This window comes from Salminus brasiliensis, chromosome 25, assembly GCF_030463535.1.
Source record: "Salminus brasiliensis chromosome 25, fSalBra1.hap2, whole genome shotgun sequence".
Lineage (NCBI taxonomy): Eukaryota > Metazoa > Chordata > Actinopteri > Characiformes > Bryconidae > Salminus > Salminus brasiliensis.
The window spans coordinates 5154884-5170911 of NC_132902.1; the positions used below are offsets into that span (position 1 = coordinate 5154884).

Genomic DNA, 16028 nt, shown 5'->3' on the forward strand with positions numbered 1-16028 from the left:
ACAAAGCCTGGTCCAGTGGCCATGCCAGCCTCACCTGATCATAGGAAACTGGTGTCTGTCTGTGATTGGACAACTCCACCAAGGTAGTGAGATCTGTTCTCAGGTCCGACTTGCAGCCAACAAGCAGCATCTTAGTGTTGGGGCAGAATTCCTGGATCTCTCCTTTCCACTGTGGAAGAAAAACACAAATGTTTTCTCTAAAAGAACTGAAAATAATAGATGTGTTCATGATCTCTTGAGTCTCTATGTTCTTTCAGTCTTCTATCTGCTCTCTTTCTCCCCCACATTTAATGGTTCTCTCGCTAAAGCACTCTTTGTGTTGTCCTGTCTCTCTGCTTATCTCCCTGCATTGTTTCACAGTGCTAGAGGTGATCTACATTCCTTACGCCAGCAGAACAAAAACTAAGCTCTGGTGTATGTGTTTAAACCGGAGGGTTTAATCTTGGATAATGCAGTGTGGCGACATGGTCCTTTGCTGGGTTTGCCAGGATCCGGTTCACCGCAACACACACAGACGATTGTTCACTCAGGAACATGAGCACCCTCTTTGCTCTTTCCCATGATCCTTAGCACTGGCATCTCCCTGTGAGGGACCCGAAAGTCCCCTGAGTTCGAAGTAGAAAGTGCCACGGCACTCTGACCTGGGACCAGTTTCTCCTACCCTTAACATAAGTAGCAGAAAACAAGGCAGTTGACTTGAGACCTGCCAAAAGAGGACACTCCTAACAGCCTTTAATTAATGTAATTCCACCTTACACAGCACATTCGCCAGTGTTGAATCAACACTCACTTACTCAAATTTGGCATGCGACTGCATCCATGACTTTGCAGGTATGTACTGTTCCAAAGAGCTCTATAACTGCTCTATTCAATAGAGGACACCTAATCTCGGTCAAACAGCCTGAGAGAGGATATGTAAATCTGACCCACACAAAGAAAGACCTTCCTTGAACATGTCATGGGAGAATGTGAGACGTCAACAAGCAACCTCCCAGAACTTTGTGTTAGAAACAGGAGATGATTGGATTGGTGTGTGGGTACAAGCTGTTCACTCTTATGTGTGTATAGAAACAAGCTAAATAGGTTGAACTTATTGTCAGACTAATAACGGTGCCTTTATTTCTCCCGATCAATCAATTAATTAAAAAACCAATTCTTTGATTACAGTAACAGTTTGTTGCAACCTTCCACCAAATGTGAACTAGCTTACTGATTACACAAGCTGAAAACAGCACATACCTTTTTGAGGACGCTGTCCAGGGTCTCTGGGCGGCTAATGTCAAAGCAGATGATGACAGCATCAGAGTCTGGATACGAGAGTGGTCGTACATTATCATAGTAGGGAGAGCCTGAAACACAGAGGGGAACAGCCTGGTCAGAAAGGCCTGAGATCACATGCATAACAAATGAAAATATTGCTTCAAGACTTTTATCCAAAAAATTGAAGATTATAACTGCACTGCAGTGCTATGGGAAACAATCACCAGAGCAGGTGCAGGTTTACATGCCATGAAATTACCACTGAATAACCGTCAGGTTTATATTCTCTCGGGTAACCAATGAAGCTGTGAAACCTATTAGGGGCAAAATTATTTAGTGTTTGCCTTTAAATTCCTAAGGTGTGAGATTTAAAAGCAGCAGTAAAAGGACCTTGGGGGTCCTGACGGAATGAAAGAAAAAAATAGTGTGATTCAAGAGAGTTTAGAAGCTCTCCCTGCTTCCCACATGTAAAGTGACCTCAGCCAAGAATCTGGAGAATTTTGTTTTTCCGTGTCTAACGTGACTCGTGGGAGGTCTGCTCTGAATGAGAATATTACATACACACAGCAAACTGAGGGTGTGTAAAAAAAAAAAAAAACAGGCATGCAGGCGTAAACAAATCAAAGCGAGAAAATCCATGTTTATCACATGTGCACTTAACATACAAAGAGGGAAGGAGGAAGGTAACTGTTACAGAGAGTGATTGAGTGAGAGAGACACACAGAGACATAAAGGCAAAGAGTGAGAGAGATAGGGAGAGAGTAAGAGAGAAAGAAAAGGAGCTCCAAACCACTAGAGAAAATGATTGTTCACAGTGCCAGGAGATAATGGCACAATGTGGAAGGAGGAAAGAAAAAATAAAAACACAGGTGGAGCCACAAAGTTTCCCCCCCACACACACACATTCCTACAGTAAACCATTATAATCTCAGCAAACCACAACCGGAGATAAGAGTCTCTTGCTGTCACTAATAACTGGATTCAGAAAACAGTTTGCTTCATATGAAACATTTTGGTTAGTTCCCTGAGGATACGTTTGAAACGTTAGAAGTGTAAGAGAAGATAGGTACATGCAGTATAGCAGCACAAATCTAAATGTATGTATGCACTGACTTGTACATTTACCTATCTAGATCTACATGTGCTGTGACTTGCAGCAGCATTGTACAAGCAGGTATGTAAATATCTATATGTAGATATATGGATGTATTAACATGTACATACAATATGTAGGCACATGTATATGGTGAAGGACATGACCTTCATGCCTCTTGCCAGTGTGGAGGAAATCCCTCAGCTCACAGCACTCACTGCGGTATCACATTAACTCATGTTGCAGTTACCCCCAGGGCACGTCCTTCCGTTGACATGCACACACAGTTTTCTCCAGCTTGCTCGCACATGCAACCCTTCTCGCCCTCCCATTCTCATTCTTCTGTCCGTGGAATGGCCAGCTGCTCTGAGTGTGTGTGTCCGTGTTTTGTTTACAACAGTATATATATATAGCGCCAACTATGGCACCGTCCACCTGTGACAACTGACACCCCTACCATGCTGTGCTTCATTCCATCTATTTTGTAGGTCCATGCAGAAGTGTGTGTGTTTCCACACCACATGTTTGTAGAAAGAACATCCATCACCCAGCAAATCCTTCAGCTGTGCTCTTAGGTCACACTTGAGAGTGTTTAGTAAAGCAGTAGTAGCACAAGTTTGAAACTAGAACCAAATTCTTCTCACTGTGGTCAGCATGCTATACACTGAGCAGATCCTGAGAACACAGACTCAATTCGCTACTCAGTATGAGTACACCATGTAGGCTTCATCTGCTACAACTGTGCTGATAATGAAACAAGGTCACGCAAGTGAAGGAAATTCACACATTCAAACTTCAAAAACAAGGAGATGGCTTTGCTGGAAGTCCACATGGTCATGCAAAAGCCTCTCTGATTTGATTTCCGTTTCAGCTAACAAGGTAAGAAACCCTCCCAACAAAAATAAGTGCTCAAACAATCCACCCCCCCCAAACTCGTTCTAGTATCCGATCCACAATGGGCGCTTTGTGGAGTGGCGACGCTAACCTTTCGTCTGTGGAATGCAAGGCATGCGGGTCCAATTCGCTCAGCTCCGAAACAGGATCTGTGCCACAATAGCTCCTGCGCCAGGGAAAGCAGGAACAGAACCAGCACAGCCGGGACACAGCCGAGCCGAATGGAGAATCTGACCTGAGACCAGGCCATAGTCATTTATGAAGGCAAGTCTAAATCAAGGTGGCCAAACCAAGGTGGATAAAGTTCCTTCACGTGGGAGTCACCAAAAAACTTAAATAAATTATGTATAGATATATAAAAAAACTCAATCAATTAACATTCATTTGTATGTGCATAAACTGATCTACTTAATAGCAAGAAATCAGGCCTGATATCCCCAACTGTATGCATTTTGCCACATAATGTTTTAACATATTTCAATTAAGTCTTTTTTGAAGGCACCCACCATTCTTTATCCAATAAAGAACGCTGAAAGCTTTGAATTGATTAACACAAACTTTAAATATCTCATTGTCAACAGAAACTGTAGATTCAACTACTAATATCATTTCATTCTAAAAGTCTCCTTCTGGTCCTCCCACCTCCATTCCCCGGATAAAAGACACATATTATTCCAGAATCAGTTTACTCTGGCAATTTTACTCCAGTCCAGATCCTGTAGAGCCATCAGCATGATCAAAGAGTTCATTAAAGCACCATTCAAACACCACAAAAGATTCCCTCCCAAAGACGATCCCGAAAAGGCAACAGGCCAAACAAAGCCATTGTTAAACAGCCAGGCAGTCAAAAAGACCACATTTGTCACCAAGCTTGGTGAAGGCAGTGCTCATGGGGGGCAAATGGTGGAGTTTAACAGTAAAGGGGGAAAGCCTTAATGAGGACCATACCGTCTGTTTGAGCTCATTATCTACCCCACAGATAGCACTGAGACAAAAGGCACCCTAGGATGAGGCCCAGTGGTGTGCATGTGTGTTCATGGGGTGGGGGGGTTGTCTATTGATTAATGCTGACTGGTAGATAGGGAGTCTTTAAAGCCTGGAAGTGAAGCCCCGGGACTTTCTGACTGTAGGGATAGAGGTGGGGGCCCTGTTATCAATAAGGGTCTTGAAGTGGAAGAACGCAGGAGGTCTGGGAAGGAAGGAATGACCGTTAAGGCCTGCAGGGAATAGCCTTGCACACAGAGCAGTTGCATACTTGCACAAGCAAAGGGTCTGAGGGCAGTTGTGTGTGTCAGATGGTGCGCCCTGAGACATAGCCTCTGATGTGCCATAAAACACACATTAAAGCTAGAGATATACAGGGTTTAGAAGCTACACAGGCCTGAAGTCAATATTTACAACAGAATAGCATTAAATATTCACATTGTGGACACAGAGCGTCTCAGATCATCCTGTCCACAGTATCTACACCACAAGGCAGACTGCAAACACAACACTAGTGAAGGGAAAAAAAAAAAAAAAAAAACACATTTACTGACAAATTTGTCACAGTGTCACTTGTTACAGCTGCAGTAACAATTCAGTCACGCAAACCTGAAACCATGAAACAAATGGGGGACTTTCAGATGGTGCTCCTGACAGGCTTGTGACTGACTGAGCAGCTGACCGATGGAAAGGGTCATGATTGGCTATTGAACTGATAGAAAGTGTCACAATTGGCCAGCTGAGCAGTGGAAAAGGTTGTGACTGGTCATCTGAGTGGTGGATAGGGTGTAGGATTCTGTGCTGTGGTCAGGGTGGGGGGGAAGAAGCAGCTGTCTATTCTCCAGCTACACAAAGAAACCAAAATGGCAACCAGCCAGCTCCGCAAGTAGCAGAGATACTAATCTACTGTACTCTTGATAAACAGAGGGAGAGAGAGAGAGAGAGAAACGTAGAACATGAATGGGACAGAGCTAGAGCAAAGCAGACATGCGTGAATTGGAGTAAATGGTACCAGAAAATGATACAGTAATCGCCCAAATGAACTCTCATTATCATGTAGTCTAGTCAAAGTCTCTTATGTTAAGTAAATAACATAAGATAATTTTCTCTATTGCTGTGAAATGGCTACTTATACGGACCCAGGTTAAGCTTATTAAATGGAAGTATATGACCTCTAATCAATATGTAAAGACATCTACTAAACACTATAAAACTTCATCAACCTGTCCCAATAGAGCCTTATTAGGCCCAACAAGAATGTGACAACACATGTCAACACAGAAGGTGCATGGTTCGGAGATGCTATCTTCCACGCATTTCTTTCTAAACTACTTCTCTTTTCCCCATGCCTTCTCTCTCTCGCACAAAAGGTTCTCTGCCTTGCCAAACTAGGAATTTTAATCACATCCTTTTTAAAATACCAAGCATGCCATTTGTGGCCGCAAAATCCATTAAGATTGGCAATTGGGATAAAAAAGGATGGAACTCAGAGGGCAGCTGAATATCTGGGACAAAATAAACCATAACAGCTTCAATATCACAGCTTAAATCAGTAAACTGCATGATCTACAGCTTCCTAAGGACTGTTTTAGCCTGATTAGGACGTCTGGCAAGCTGAAGACATTGCTCTAAGTGGTGACAGTATAGTAATGCGTTGTTCCATTTATTTCTACCAGATCACATATTTATAACTGCCTATTTACAATACACTGCTGTTGCTGTAACATTTCTCTGAGATTAATAAAATATCTTGTCCAACCTATCTCCCATCTGTAGGGCTGATATCACCTATTTGTCAGACATATCTGCTAATGCCAATAGTTATATGAATGTTAATAAAATGAGACAGGGACTACACCCACCGGAATCACCACTACAGAGAGGTAGGGTTAAAAATGCAAAAACATGATTAAAACAAAATCAATTAAAAATCAAATCTAATCTGCCTGATGGCAATAATTCTCAATCTATTAACTGCTCATACTGAAATCCTTCCGATATCAGTGCACTCCTATATATCCTTCTATTGTAGGACTGCTTTCTTCTACCCAAACACCAGATCTGGTCTGAGATCAGTGTGGATGATAAGAGAAGCCACCCGCAACACTAGCCTCAGGAATGTTAACTGTTAAGAGTCCACAGGACTGCGTTTTCCCCAGGGAACTGTCTTTCAGCCCAATAACTCCCCCAGCTACAGAAGGTGGGCCTACCCAGAAACCTGAATTCTACGGAAAATGAATTCTCAACCACATCATAGCCCAAAAACGTCCCCTGGGTGTCCGAATGGCAGAGTCGCTCACAGCCTGAAGAACCATCTCTTCCAGGAGTACTTGGGCGAAGTGTAGTGCTGAGCACTGTAGTCTCCATACTGACTGTTGTATTTAGTATCGTCTAAGCCTAGAGACATCTAAGGGCATTAAGGGCATTTTCTGAGTAAATGGTGAAGCCCTTTCTCTGGATGAGAGTGTAAATGTTAGTGCTATCATTACTGTTTAGCTTTTAAAGGTGGAGCAGGGCGCTTAGGCACAGAACTTTTGAGTTTTACATCACCTCAGGAGAGGCCGTACGAACCCATTCTCATCACACTCTCTAATGAGTGTGTGTCAGCGTGTGCTCTCAATGTTTCCAGGGAGGGGTGCAGTGTGAAATATGTGTTGGCAGAATGGGTGTGTGTAAGCAAGCAAGGAGGATCAACTGTTCTTGCAGTCTGTCTGCCTGGATGGATGGATGGCTGGCTGACATTACACCTCATTTCAGAAACGTGATTGTGAGCGATGAATGAATTAGTAAGCAAACTGATCTGGCTGTGACTCCACCATTACTGCCCCTGTTTACATATCCCTCACTCATACACATCCAGACAGGATCAACAGTGCGACCATTAAACGATCGATCATCAATCCACACCTTAGTTCAACCTCTCTCATTTAGAGAAATCAGCCTCCATTAGCTCCACAGACATTCATGGAGAATAAATGACGCTTACCTGATGTGTCCCATAGACTGAGCTCAATTCTTTGGGTGTCGATCTCGAAACTTGCTGTGTAATTCTCAAACACGGTGGGGACGTAATTCTACATACAGAAAATGAGACATTTTAGTGGAAGTTCCCTCATAGTTATCAACCAGGACAAAATAGTGGATATATGCAGACAACTGAGCTCAACTCTGAGGTAAAACACGCCTCAGGAAGATTTAGCTATGCTAGCTAAAGCACAGTAACCGAGTGAAGACGCGCTCACCTCTGGGAAACAGTCCTTCGCAAAAACGTGGAGCAGCGCGGTCTTTCCGCACTGGCTGTCCCCCACGACCACTATCTTACATTTCACACTCGGACTGGGATCCATTCCGGGCTGGAGTGAGAGTTTCTGGCAGGACCTTCTCTCCTTCATTGAGTATAATGTGGTCGGGAGAGTCTGTGGGGCGAAAGCTAGAGTCTCCCAACGGTTCCCTCACGCGCTCCGCCGCTCCTCGCTCAAATTCCAAACTCGCGCACAAGCGCGTGGGCCGGTCTTTTATAGCCGGCCTGTCAGCCAATCGCTGTGCTTCGTAAAACGTCGCTACCCCCACTGCGTGTGAGGCGGGGCTTTCGCTGGTGGCTTCCCAGCCAATCGCAGCGCGCCGGGCACCATCCCTACTCTGCTCCGTGTGCGCGTTTCCTTGTATTGGAGGCTTGCCAGTCAATCGCTGCGCTTCGGGCGACACTACGACCCCGCCCCATTTCCTCCGCCGGCAGGTTTTGCGCTTTAATGATGACGTATGAGCATCTCCAGCATGTCAGCTTTACAGGAGAAGGAAAGGCCTTCTTAAGTTTCAATGGAAGTCAGTGTAGAAAGATCAGTAATCCAGGTCATTTCTGAGCATTTCTACTGATCTATTTATCATGGTATTTTTAAATATAAATATGTAAACAAGTACAGTTAGAACTGCAGTACTGCAGAGGTTATTTACACTAATAAATAAAGGCCCATTAATCACATACTGCAGTATATTACCCAGTAGGCCTTCTGATGTCTTTGTTATGATTCACATATGAGGGATATCCATCCATCCATCTATCCTCTTCTTCTTGGTCAGCCGGGTGACCAATTCAGAGCATAACTGGAAAGGCAGAAATACCCCCTGGACAAGGTGCTAGTCCCTCTAGTCCACCAGACCTCACACCTAGGGGCAATTTAGCATGGCCAATTTTTCTATTGTGTGTTGATGGGAGGTTGGAGGAAATCCACTCGGGGGACAACACACCAAACTCAAACCCCCAGCCTCCTGGAGGCTGTGCAGCACACATTCTACCTGCTGCAATATCGTACAATCCATGGGTTCTCCTTCCATCCATTCTGCCTGGTCAGGCTCATGGTGGGTTCGGAGCATACCCGGAATCTACTCCTTTGAGTGTAACACATGAATCAGAAATGTCCAGCTGCCTATTTAATACACCATGCTTGCTGAAGTCCTAGAAAGTACCTAAATGTGTTTGTCACTGCTGATTATAGTACTGTCTGATGGCTAGCCTTATATGTGCAGGGTGTTGATGATTTACCACTACTTTACCATCTAAAAAAACTATAAATGTCAAAACGACAGGTGTAGATTCACTGGTCTCTCTGCGTAGTAAATAAAGTTTCTTAACAATGAACTGAATTTCCCATCAGGCCCCTCTGACCACTCTTTTTCTGAATGACTCCTGACCCCACCTCTTAAGTATCGGCCATGCGAACACTGTAGACAGGGTGTGACTCCACATAACATCATCATTACCGTATGGCAATCAGGAAATGGGTCATCAGCTGATAAGGATAAGTAAAGAATATGACAGACTCTGATATGACTGTAAGCTTTCTTACCTTCCATCTACTGAAAGCTGAAAGTCTGAGAAGTAAAGTCAACGTGAAGAAGATAAGAACTGACTGAGTGTTTACGAATACAGAGAGTGCTTAATGTTTTGCATTGTGTGGGTTTTGTTTTTGTGCCTTGGAAGTCTCCAGTAGAGGGCCAGATGCAGTTGGTGTGGCGCAACAGATAACACCACTACCTGTCACTGGGTTACAACACCATGTGGGAAACCAGGGTTTGATTCCCAGTCTGGGTGACTATGCTGCGCTACACCAATAAGAGTCCTTGGGTAACCTTGTAAGTCGCTCTGGATATAAATGTAAATGTAATGCAGGGTGCCCATGAAAAGATGTTACACTGGGCTCCACAACTCCAGCTATTTTGCCATAATACTCAAATAATACATGTTTTAGGGCCTCTGTCAGTCACAGACTCACAGAATCATCCTATCTTCCCCAGCCCCGCTCATTTGTGGAGGTATCACTGCACAGTAGAGCAGTGCGCCACCCATCAAATGAGGAGGGGGGGGGGGGGGTGATACCAAAATTGTACCAAAAAAGTACCAAAATTGGGAGGAAAAAGTGGAAAATGAAAAAAAAAATCTAATTATAATTTTTGGAGATCCATTCATCTTCTACTCTTCTTCTGCAGTTCACAGTAATTTTGACTAAGGGTGCTCATACTGTACATTGACTTCTTGCTTTTAGATAAATAGTGATATATTTAATATATAGTAACTATTTTAGCATGGGGGTGGAGCCCCCCAGCATTCTCACTTTGGTTGCTTTCTGTTAAATGGTGCTCACTTTTCACTTCCATATATACAAGCCCCTAATTACCCGTGCTTAACGGCTGATATTTTCACCCCCTGCTACATTCACGGGACCGCCAATGTCCCCAATAAGATCAGTCAACTGATGTATCAGTCCATCCCCACTCAAGTGCTGATGTGCGGAGGTAAAAATGGGCTGCCAGTGTTTCCTGAGTGGAGTCTTAATGGACAGCAGACTCATATATAGAAGAGGGACATTTACCATCTATTTTCCTGTCACTTCTCATGCCATGCGTTCATTAGTGCTTCACGAGGTGACAGCACGCCGCCCTTTTGACTTTATGATGCTGTCAGTGGCCATTATCGTACATGCATAAAAAGCAACGCACCGAAATCATACCCTGCATTGCAAATTTGTATTTTTTATTGGGCCCATTTCAACATGACCAGGCCTTTTAGAAAAGGCCTGCTGACTTCCCTATCACCGTGGGAAATAAGCCAGAGCAGTTCCGATTCAATGGGCAACAGGACAGAGCAGGGGAAAGGGTCATTAAAGTGCCACGAGTGGCCGCTTCCTCTGTGTTTCATCAAGTGAAAGTTTGGTTGGATAGTTTCAGACGCTCACTTTTTTGGCCAGAGATATCCGAGTGCTGGACCCAAAGGAGAGCTGGAGTTTATATGGCCGCTGCCATTGTCTATGTGCTGCAAACCTGTAACCAGCTACACAGTGTCGCCATCAGTTTTGGTGTCGCCACACAACTAGATTGCAATTTTAGCAGTTTTGGCACAAATGTACAGCAAATCAATCACTACTGTAACATCTGAATAGCAGAAGTCGACTGGGGTGTCTTTATTAATGCAAACTTAAATATCATCAAATAACGTGTACCAGGATTCTCCCTTCCTAAAGTTGATAAAAAGATTTAAAAGGTTCCTTTAAGTAAATTAAAGAGACTAACAAAGCTCTCCGTAGATCATTAAAAACCTTGTATCTCCAAAATAGCAATTTTTCCAAAATTGAAGAGGACAAAATCTTCTTAACTTTCAGTGGAAGTCAATGTAAACAATGTAAGCACTACAATTGGTCATCGTGGAATCTGCAGACAATGTAAAAACTATGTAAAGGTTTTACGTTCTTAAGTTTTCAGTTTAATTTCCTAAACTCCACCGCCTCCAAGCCCTATAAATCTTCCTTTTTCCATTTTCCCAACAATTTCGCCCCACCACCCCCTATCTTCTCTCCTACCTTCATTGCTTCACCTATAAGTGATGGGGGTGTCTCCAGCTTCTAACACAACACTGAAGCTGCCCAGCCTCAGCTCATTCCAGGCCATGATCTGTATTCGCAAAGTAGCAGTATTTGAGAGAGACCATGAAAAAAAGGATGAACCCTTTCAGCCTATAGTCTTTCACCCACTTCTGCAAAGGCAGAAAAAATAGGTGCAAATAATAGCAATGTTCTTTCAAAAGGTACAACATGGTCCTTAAGGTCTAGTACATTTTCTTTCTTTCCCAGGAAAAAATCTGGACCTATTTCTTTTTTTAAATAGGAAAATCAATTAAGAAGTCTGGAATCAAGAGAGTGTATAGAGGCAACTTCAAAAAGCACAACTGCAAAGAAATGTGGTGCAGGTTTTTTAAGGTATAGGTACTGAAGACATACCCTCAAGGGTACCATCTCAGACCCTCCATGAGCAAAGGAATGGAGAACCTGAAGAGGACTGCAATCCTATAGCCGTGGAACACACAGGATCTGTATGAAGCTGATCATTCGTTGTCCTGCAAGGCCTAATAACACACACACACACACACCTTCCTGATCTGAGAGCTGATGAGCTTAAAAAGGTATCAGGTTGCAGTGTGGGAACGGAAAAGGTTGTGTGCGGGTGTGCAAAGGGGGTATTCATGTTACACGTGGGGCAGGGAATGTGTGACCCCCGCAAGGAAACTGAAGTTAAGAGACTCAAAGGTTTTAATGCTGTAAAATCAGCTGGTCTGAACAGAGAGGTGCAAAACTCAAAGCTGACGCTAGGGAACAAACAGCTAATGGAGGTTTCCCAATGAATGTGATTCCTATTAGAACTAGAAAAGTGCATTTCCTGAGGGAAATGTGGAATGGTTGCACAGCTAACATGGATTCCACTTCCAGGCAGTTGCTAGGCTGTTGTTACATGGTGCCAGGTGGATTCCATGCTGTTGCTAGCCGGTTCCTATGTGGTTGCCACGCTGATGGTTGGTGGCTACTAAGGTTTGTGAGGTGGTTGCAAGGTGGTTGCTAAATGGTTATCTCGGTATTCCAGATGGTTGCTATGGTAATGCTAGGTGGTTGCTATGGCATTGCTAAATGGGTGCTAGGTTTTTATCAATGGTGGTGCTAAGTAGTTGATATGGATTCCCAGGTGGTTACTACAGTGTTGCTAAGTGCTTGCCAGATGCAGGGTTGCAAGGTAATTGCAATGGTATTGCAGGCAGTTGCTGCAGTGTTGTTTAGTGGTTGCTGGTATCCCAGATGGCTGATATGATGTCTCAGGCAGTTGTCAAGTGGTTGTTGTGGTACAGAATGTGGTTGGTTGGATGTTACTAGCCTGTTTGTATCATTGTATTACCCCATTCATTCCTATGGGGGAAAGAATCAGCAAAAAATGCATTGCTAAGTGGAAACCATGTGTCCAATCAAAAAGCAAATAATCTGGAGTTGTGATGGTGTTGATGGGTCATCAAGCAAAGATCTCTCTAAAAATTAGGAGGAAGAGGAAAGGAGAATAATTAGTGATTAGTGTTGTTACACCCTAAGAATTACTGCATGCAAAGCAATACAAACTTGCATTGGCAAATTGGAGTTGTTCCTAAGTTACAGGTAGGGAAAAAGCCAGGAACCGTGTTTCCAAGTAGGATTACAGTATTATTTTCATTTTGTACAATTTTAGAGTGAAACAAGGAAAAGAAAAGGAGCATTATCTAAAAGCCCCAAGAGATCCAAGCTTTCAGATAACTTTTACCAAGGTCTCAGATCTTAATTAGCTTGTTAGGGCTACGGCTTTACACTGAAGATGAAAAGAGGGTGGATTCTACAGCAGGATAATGATGCTAAACACACCTGAAAATCCACAATGGATTACCTTAAGAGGCCCTGACAGCCCCTTCCCCCCCTTCACCGACCTAAGCATCATTAAAAATCTGTAGACGTACCTCAAAAGAGCAGTGCAGCGAGAAAGCCCAATAATCTCACAAAACTAGATGGCTTCTAGAGGGCTTCTAGTTCTGTGAGATTCTTGGAAAGGATGGGAAGTACAGGCAACCATCCTCCAAACGACACCTGAAGGACTCTTAGCTGACTACAAAAGCATTTACAATCCTACAACGTTACTAAGTACTGATGCAAGGTGTCTATACTTATGCCTATTTGTCTGTAGCGTGTGTCATGTCAAGTCATTTAGTTGAAGGCCGTCCTTCAGTACACTGTTGGCGTTATTTCTTCCTCATAGTTTATTGAAATAAACAGAGATTCTGTCCAAATGCAAACTCTACAGCTTTAAGGTTTAAGAGTGCTGATTATAATGTGATACCATTATGATATGATATGATGATGTCGAAAACGTATTGTTGTGCATATACTGTTGTTATATTTTTGCCATGTTTTTTTATTTATATCAAAACGAAAAAAGGCTTAGACTTGACCCTTATTTAAATTATATATATATATTTACGAACATAATAACATAGATGAATTGACAATACTAACAGCTAATAGCTATACAAAAGCAATCGCTTGATCCAAAATGTTTATGGCAAAAGAAAATGTAGCATGTTTTCCATCCACCACATTATTTTGTGAATTTTTGAAAATGCGCAAAAATATATAATTACAAAACCTAAACCTAATTACGAACCTAAAGCTGAAAGATCTGAAAAATTAAACAATCTTAAGGACATTCCTCAATCTTCAGTCTTCTGAAGTTCCTTAAGGATGTTGTGGAAATAATATACATTTCAGTTTTAGCATGCTAACATTTCCTCCTCTACTTTGTGGTAAAGTAGTTAAATTAGTTAAATTAGTTAAATTACATAAAATCATCTCTTACTTATATTATGAGCACAATTACTGCCAAACACAAACTGAAAAGCAACATCTACTGTTGATTTAGATAGATAGATCACTTTATTTATCCCACGGGGAAAGTCAGTTTTTACAGCAGCAAAATCAAACAAGAGAGCAGCATAATAAAGGCACTTAAAATAGTAGTAAGAAGTGGCAAATAGGAAACAGTAAACCTGACTATAAATACAGCTATATTAATAAATACAGCTATAATATACATAATATAACCCAATTATATAAATAAGAAGTACTAGAAACATTCATTATTCTTTCATTATTCGGATTAAGTAAATGTGTTCCATGACTTTTCCCCCAGTATTGCTCTGAATAGTCTGGAGACGAGGGGTCTGACAGAAAGTGTCATGTGTGTGTGCTGATCCAGGGGGTTCCCCTTAACTGCAGATGGATTTAGTTGGCGAAGCCACAGGCATCTCCTACCCCTTACCTCCCCCAGTCATTCTGCTTGATTGGACCAATCAACACTTCCGTCAGTCACAGGGTAGGAACAATAGTGTGAGTCATATCACCAAGTGCTGGCTTTAATTTGCCATCAGAGGCTGAAATGTTAATTAAAAGGTCATTAAAACGAAGCCAAATCATTTTCAGGACGCGGCACACATCACATAAGGCCAGACCCTCGCTGATGATAATCGGCCCCGTCTATGTTTAATGCGATTTGACAAGACAACATATGAGCATGTCTTAATAACCCTCACCCGCCCAACATCCACCACCCCCCAGGGATGGGCCATATTATAACCAACTCTGTCTGCCATAATCACCAGCATTAGACTTAGTCAGAGTAGGTCAATCCACATTTGCCTCAAAGCCATTATGGCACATGTTCCATTCTGAAAAAAGCTGACCGAATGATTATGATCTATGATGTACTGCATGAAGCCCGAATTCTTGCAGCAGATGGACGGAACTGTAAGAGCCCCAGCCGTCTAGGCCTTCAGAGAAAGCCTGATGATTTCTGAGCTCTGAAAAATACAAGTCTGTCATTTCCAGTATTGCACTAACATTCTTAATTTCACTGGCAAGTTGAAATCTTTCTGTTGCCCAGTGGAGTCAACCAATCGCGTCATCTTTTACAAAGGGTGGAACTGATTCACATTCTTTCCATTTCTTAATGAGGGATTTAACTGAACTCCAGGAGATATTCAGTGACTTGGACTGTTCTCAGAGTTGCGTGGAGTGTCCTACTGTCTTCATGGTGTATTTGTAGCCAGGAATACTCACTAACCAGTGACTGGACCTTCCAGACTGGTGTCCTAGTACTACGATCACTTGATACGCATTCACTGCACTCAAGTAATCTCCATTTTACTAACTGTGAGACTACTAGCACCAACTGACAGGACCTTGGTTGTGAATTCTTATGTAAAAAGCCAAATTACATTGATCACAATTCCATTTATTAAAGCAATAAATGGGTAAAACATCCAAGAGGGGGAATACGTTTTACAGGCCCTATCAATTTTTTGTCAATTGTTAGTTATTGGGATTCACCCTGAAACGGTTACATGAAAGGTACATACAGTGTCATGCAAATGTGTGGGCTCTCCGGCTCTCCAGAGCTACATACACAGATTTTCAATGATGTTTAGGTCAGGAGGGCTATGCTAAAAACCTTCAGCTTACACTCCTTGAGGTAATCCACTGTGGATTCTGAGGTGTTTTTAGAAGCATTGTCCAGCTGTAGAAGCCACCCTTCTTCAGTTTTAGCTTGTTCCCTATTGAAGAATTTCTTCTGAAGACTCTTCTTTGAAGATTGTATTTGTGCAGGGATCGCTGCACAGGAGAATAGTGCACCACCACACCACAGAGTATGCCAAATCATCCCAAAGATGTTTTGGAGTCAAACGGTGGTTCTGATTCCAGAAAGCCTATGAGCTGTTCTTACAAATTGTTTTCTTGGTCTTCATCCTCTCCTCATGCTACTGTTCAAAATGACAGATTATTATGCATGCTACTGTATATGCTAGCATATGTAAGTGCTCACACACTACTAGATTTCTTGACATTTCTGACCCAAACTGAAGGCCTAGCTGTAACAGTCACAGCCACAGATGAGCTACACCAGAAAGATC

General features: G+C 42.6%; 2 protein-coding genes across 3 annotated transcripts in view; both read right to left on the bottom strand.

The window, feature by feature from the left end:
• Nucleotides 1–16028, bottom strand: part of LOC140547885 (RNA-binding protein 43-like) — a 97601-nt gene that overhangs the window by 48312 nt on the left and 33261 nt on the right. The gene's annotated exons all lie outside the window — the stretch shown is intronic.
• The window catches only part of rnd3a (Rho family GTPase 3a), a 33335-nt gene that overhangs the window by 3006 nt on the left and 14301 nt on the right, over nt 1–16028 (bottom strand). The window contains exons 3-6 of one of the 2 annotated variants that reach the window (XM_072671145.1): nt 7474–8012; nt 7218–7305; nt 1240–1349; nt 35–169 (exon numbers count right to left, since the gene is read on the bottom strand). In XM_072671145.1, coding sequence (XP_072527246.1) covers nt 35–169; nt 1240–1349; nt 7218–7305; nt 7474–7623 — 483 coding nt within the window. In that variant the 5' untranslated portion in view covers nt 7624–8012. Of the gene's footprint in view, nt 1–34; nt 170–1239; nt 1350–7217; nt 7306–7473; nt 8299–16028 lie in introns of those variants that run through there. The other variant, XM_072671146.1, reaches the window with a different exon arrangement.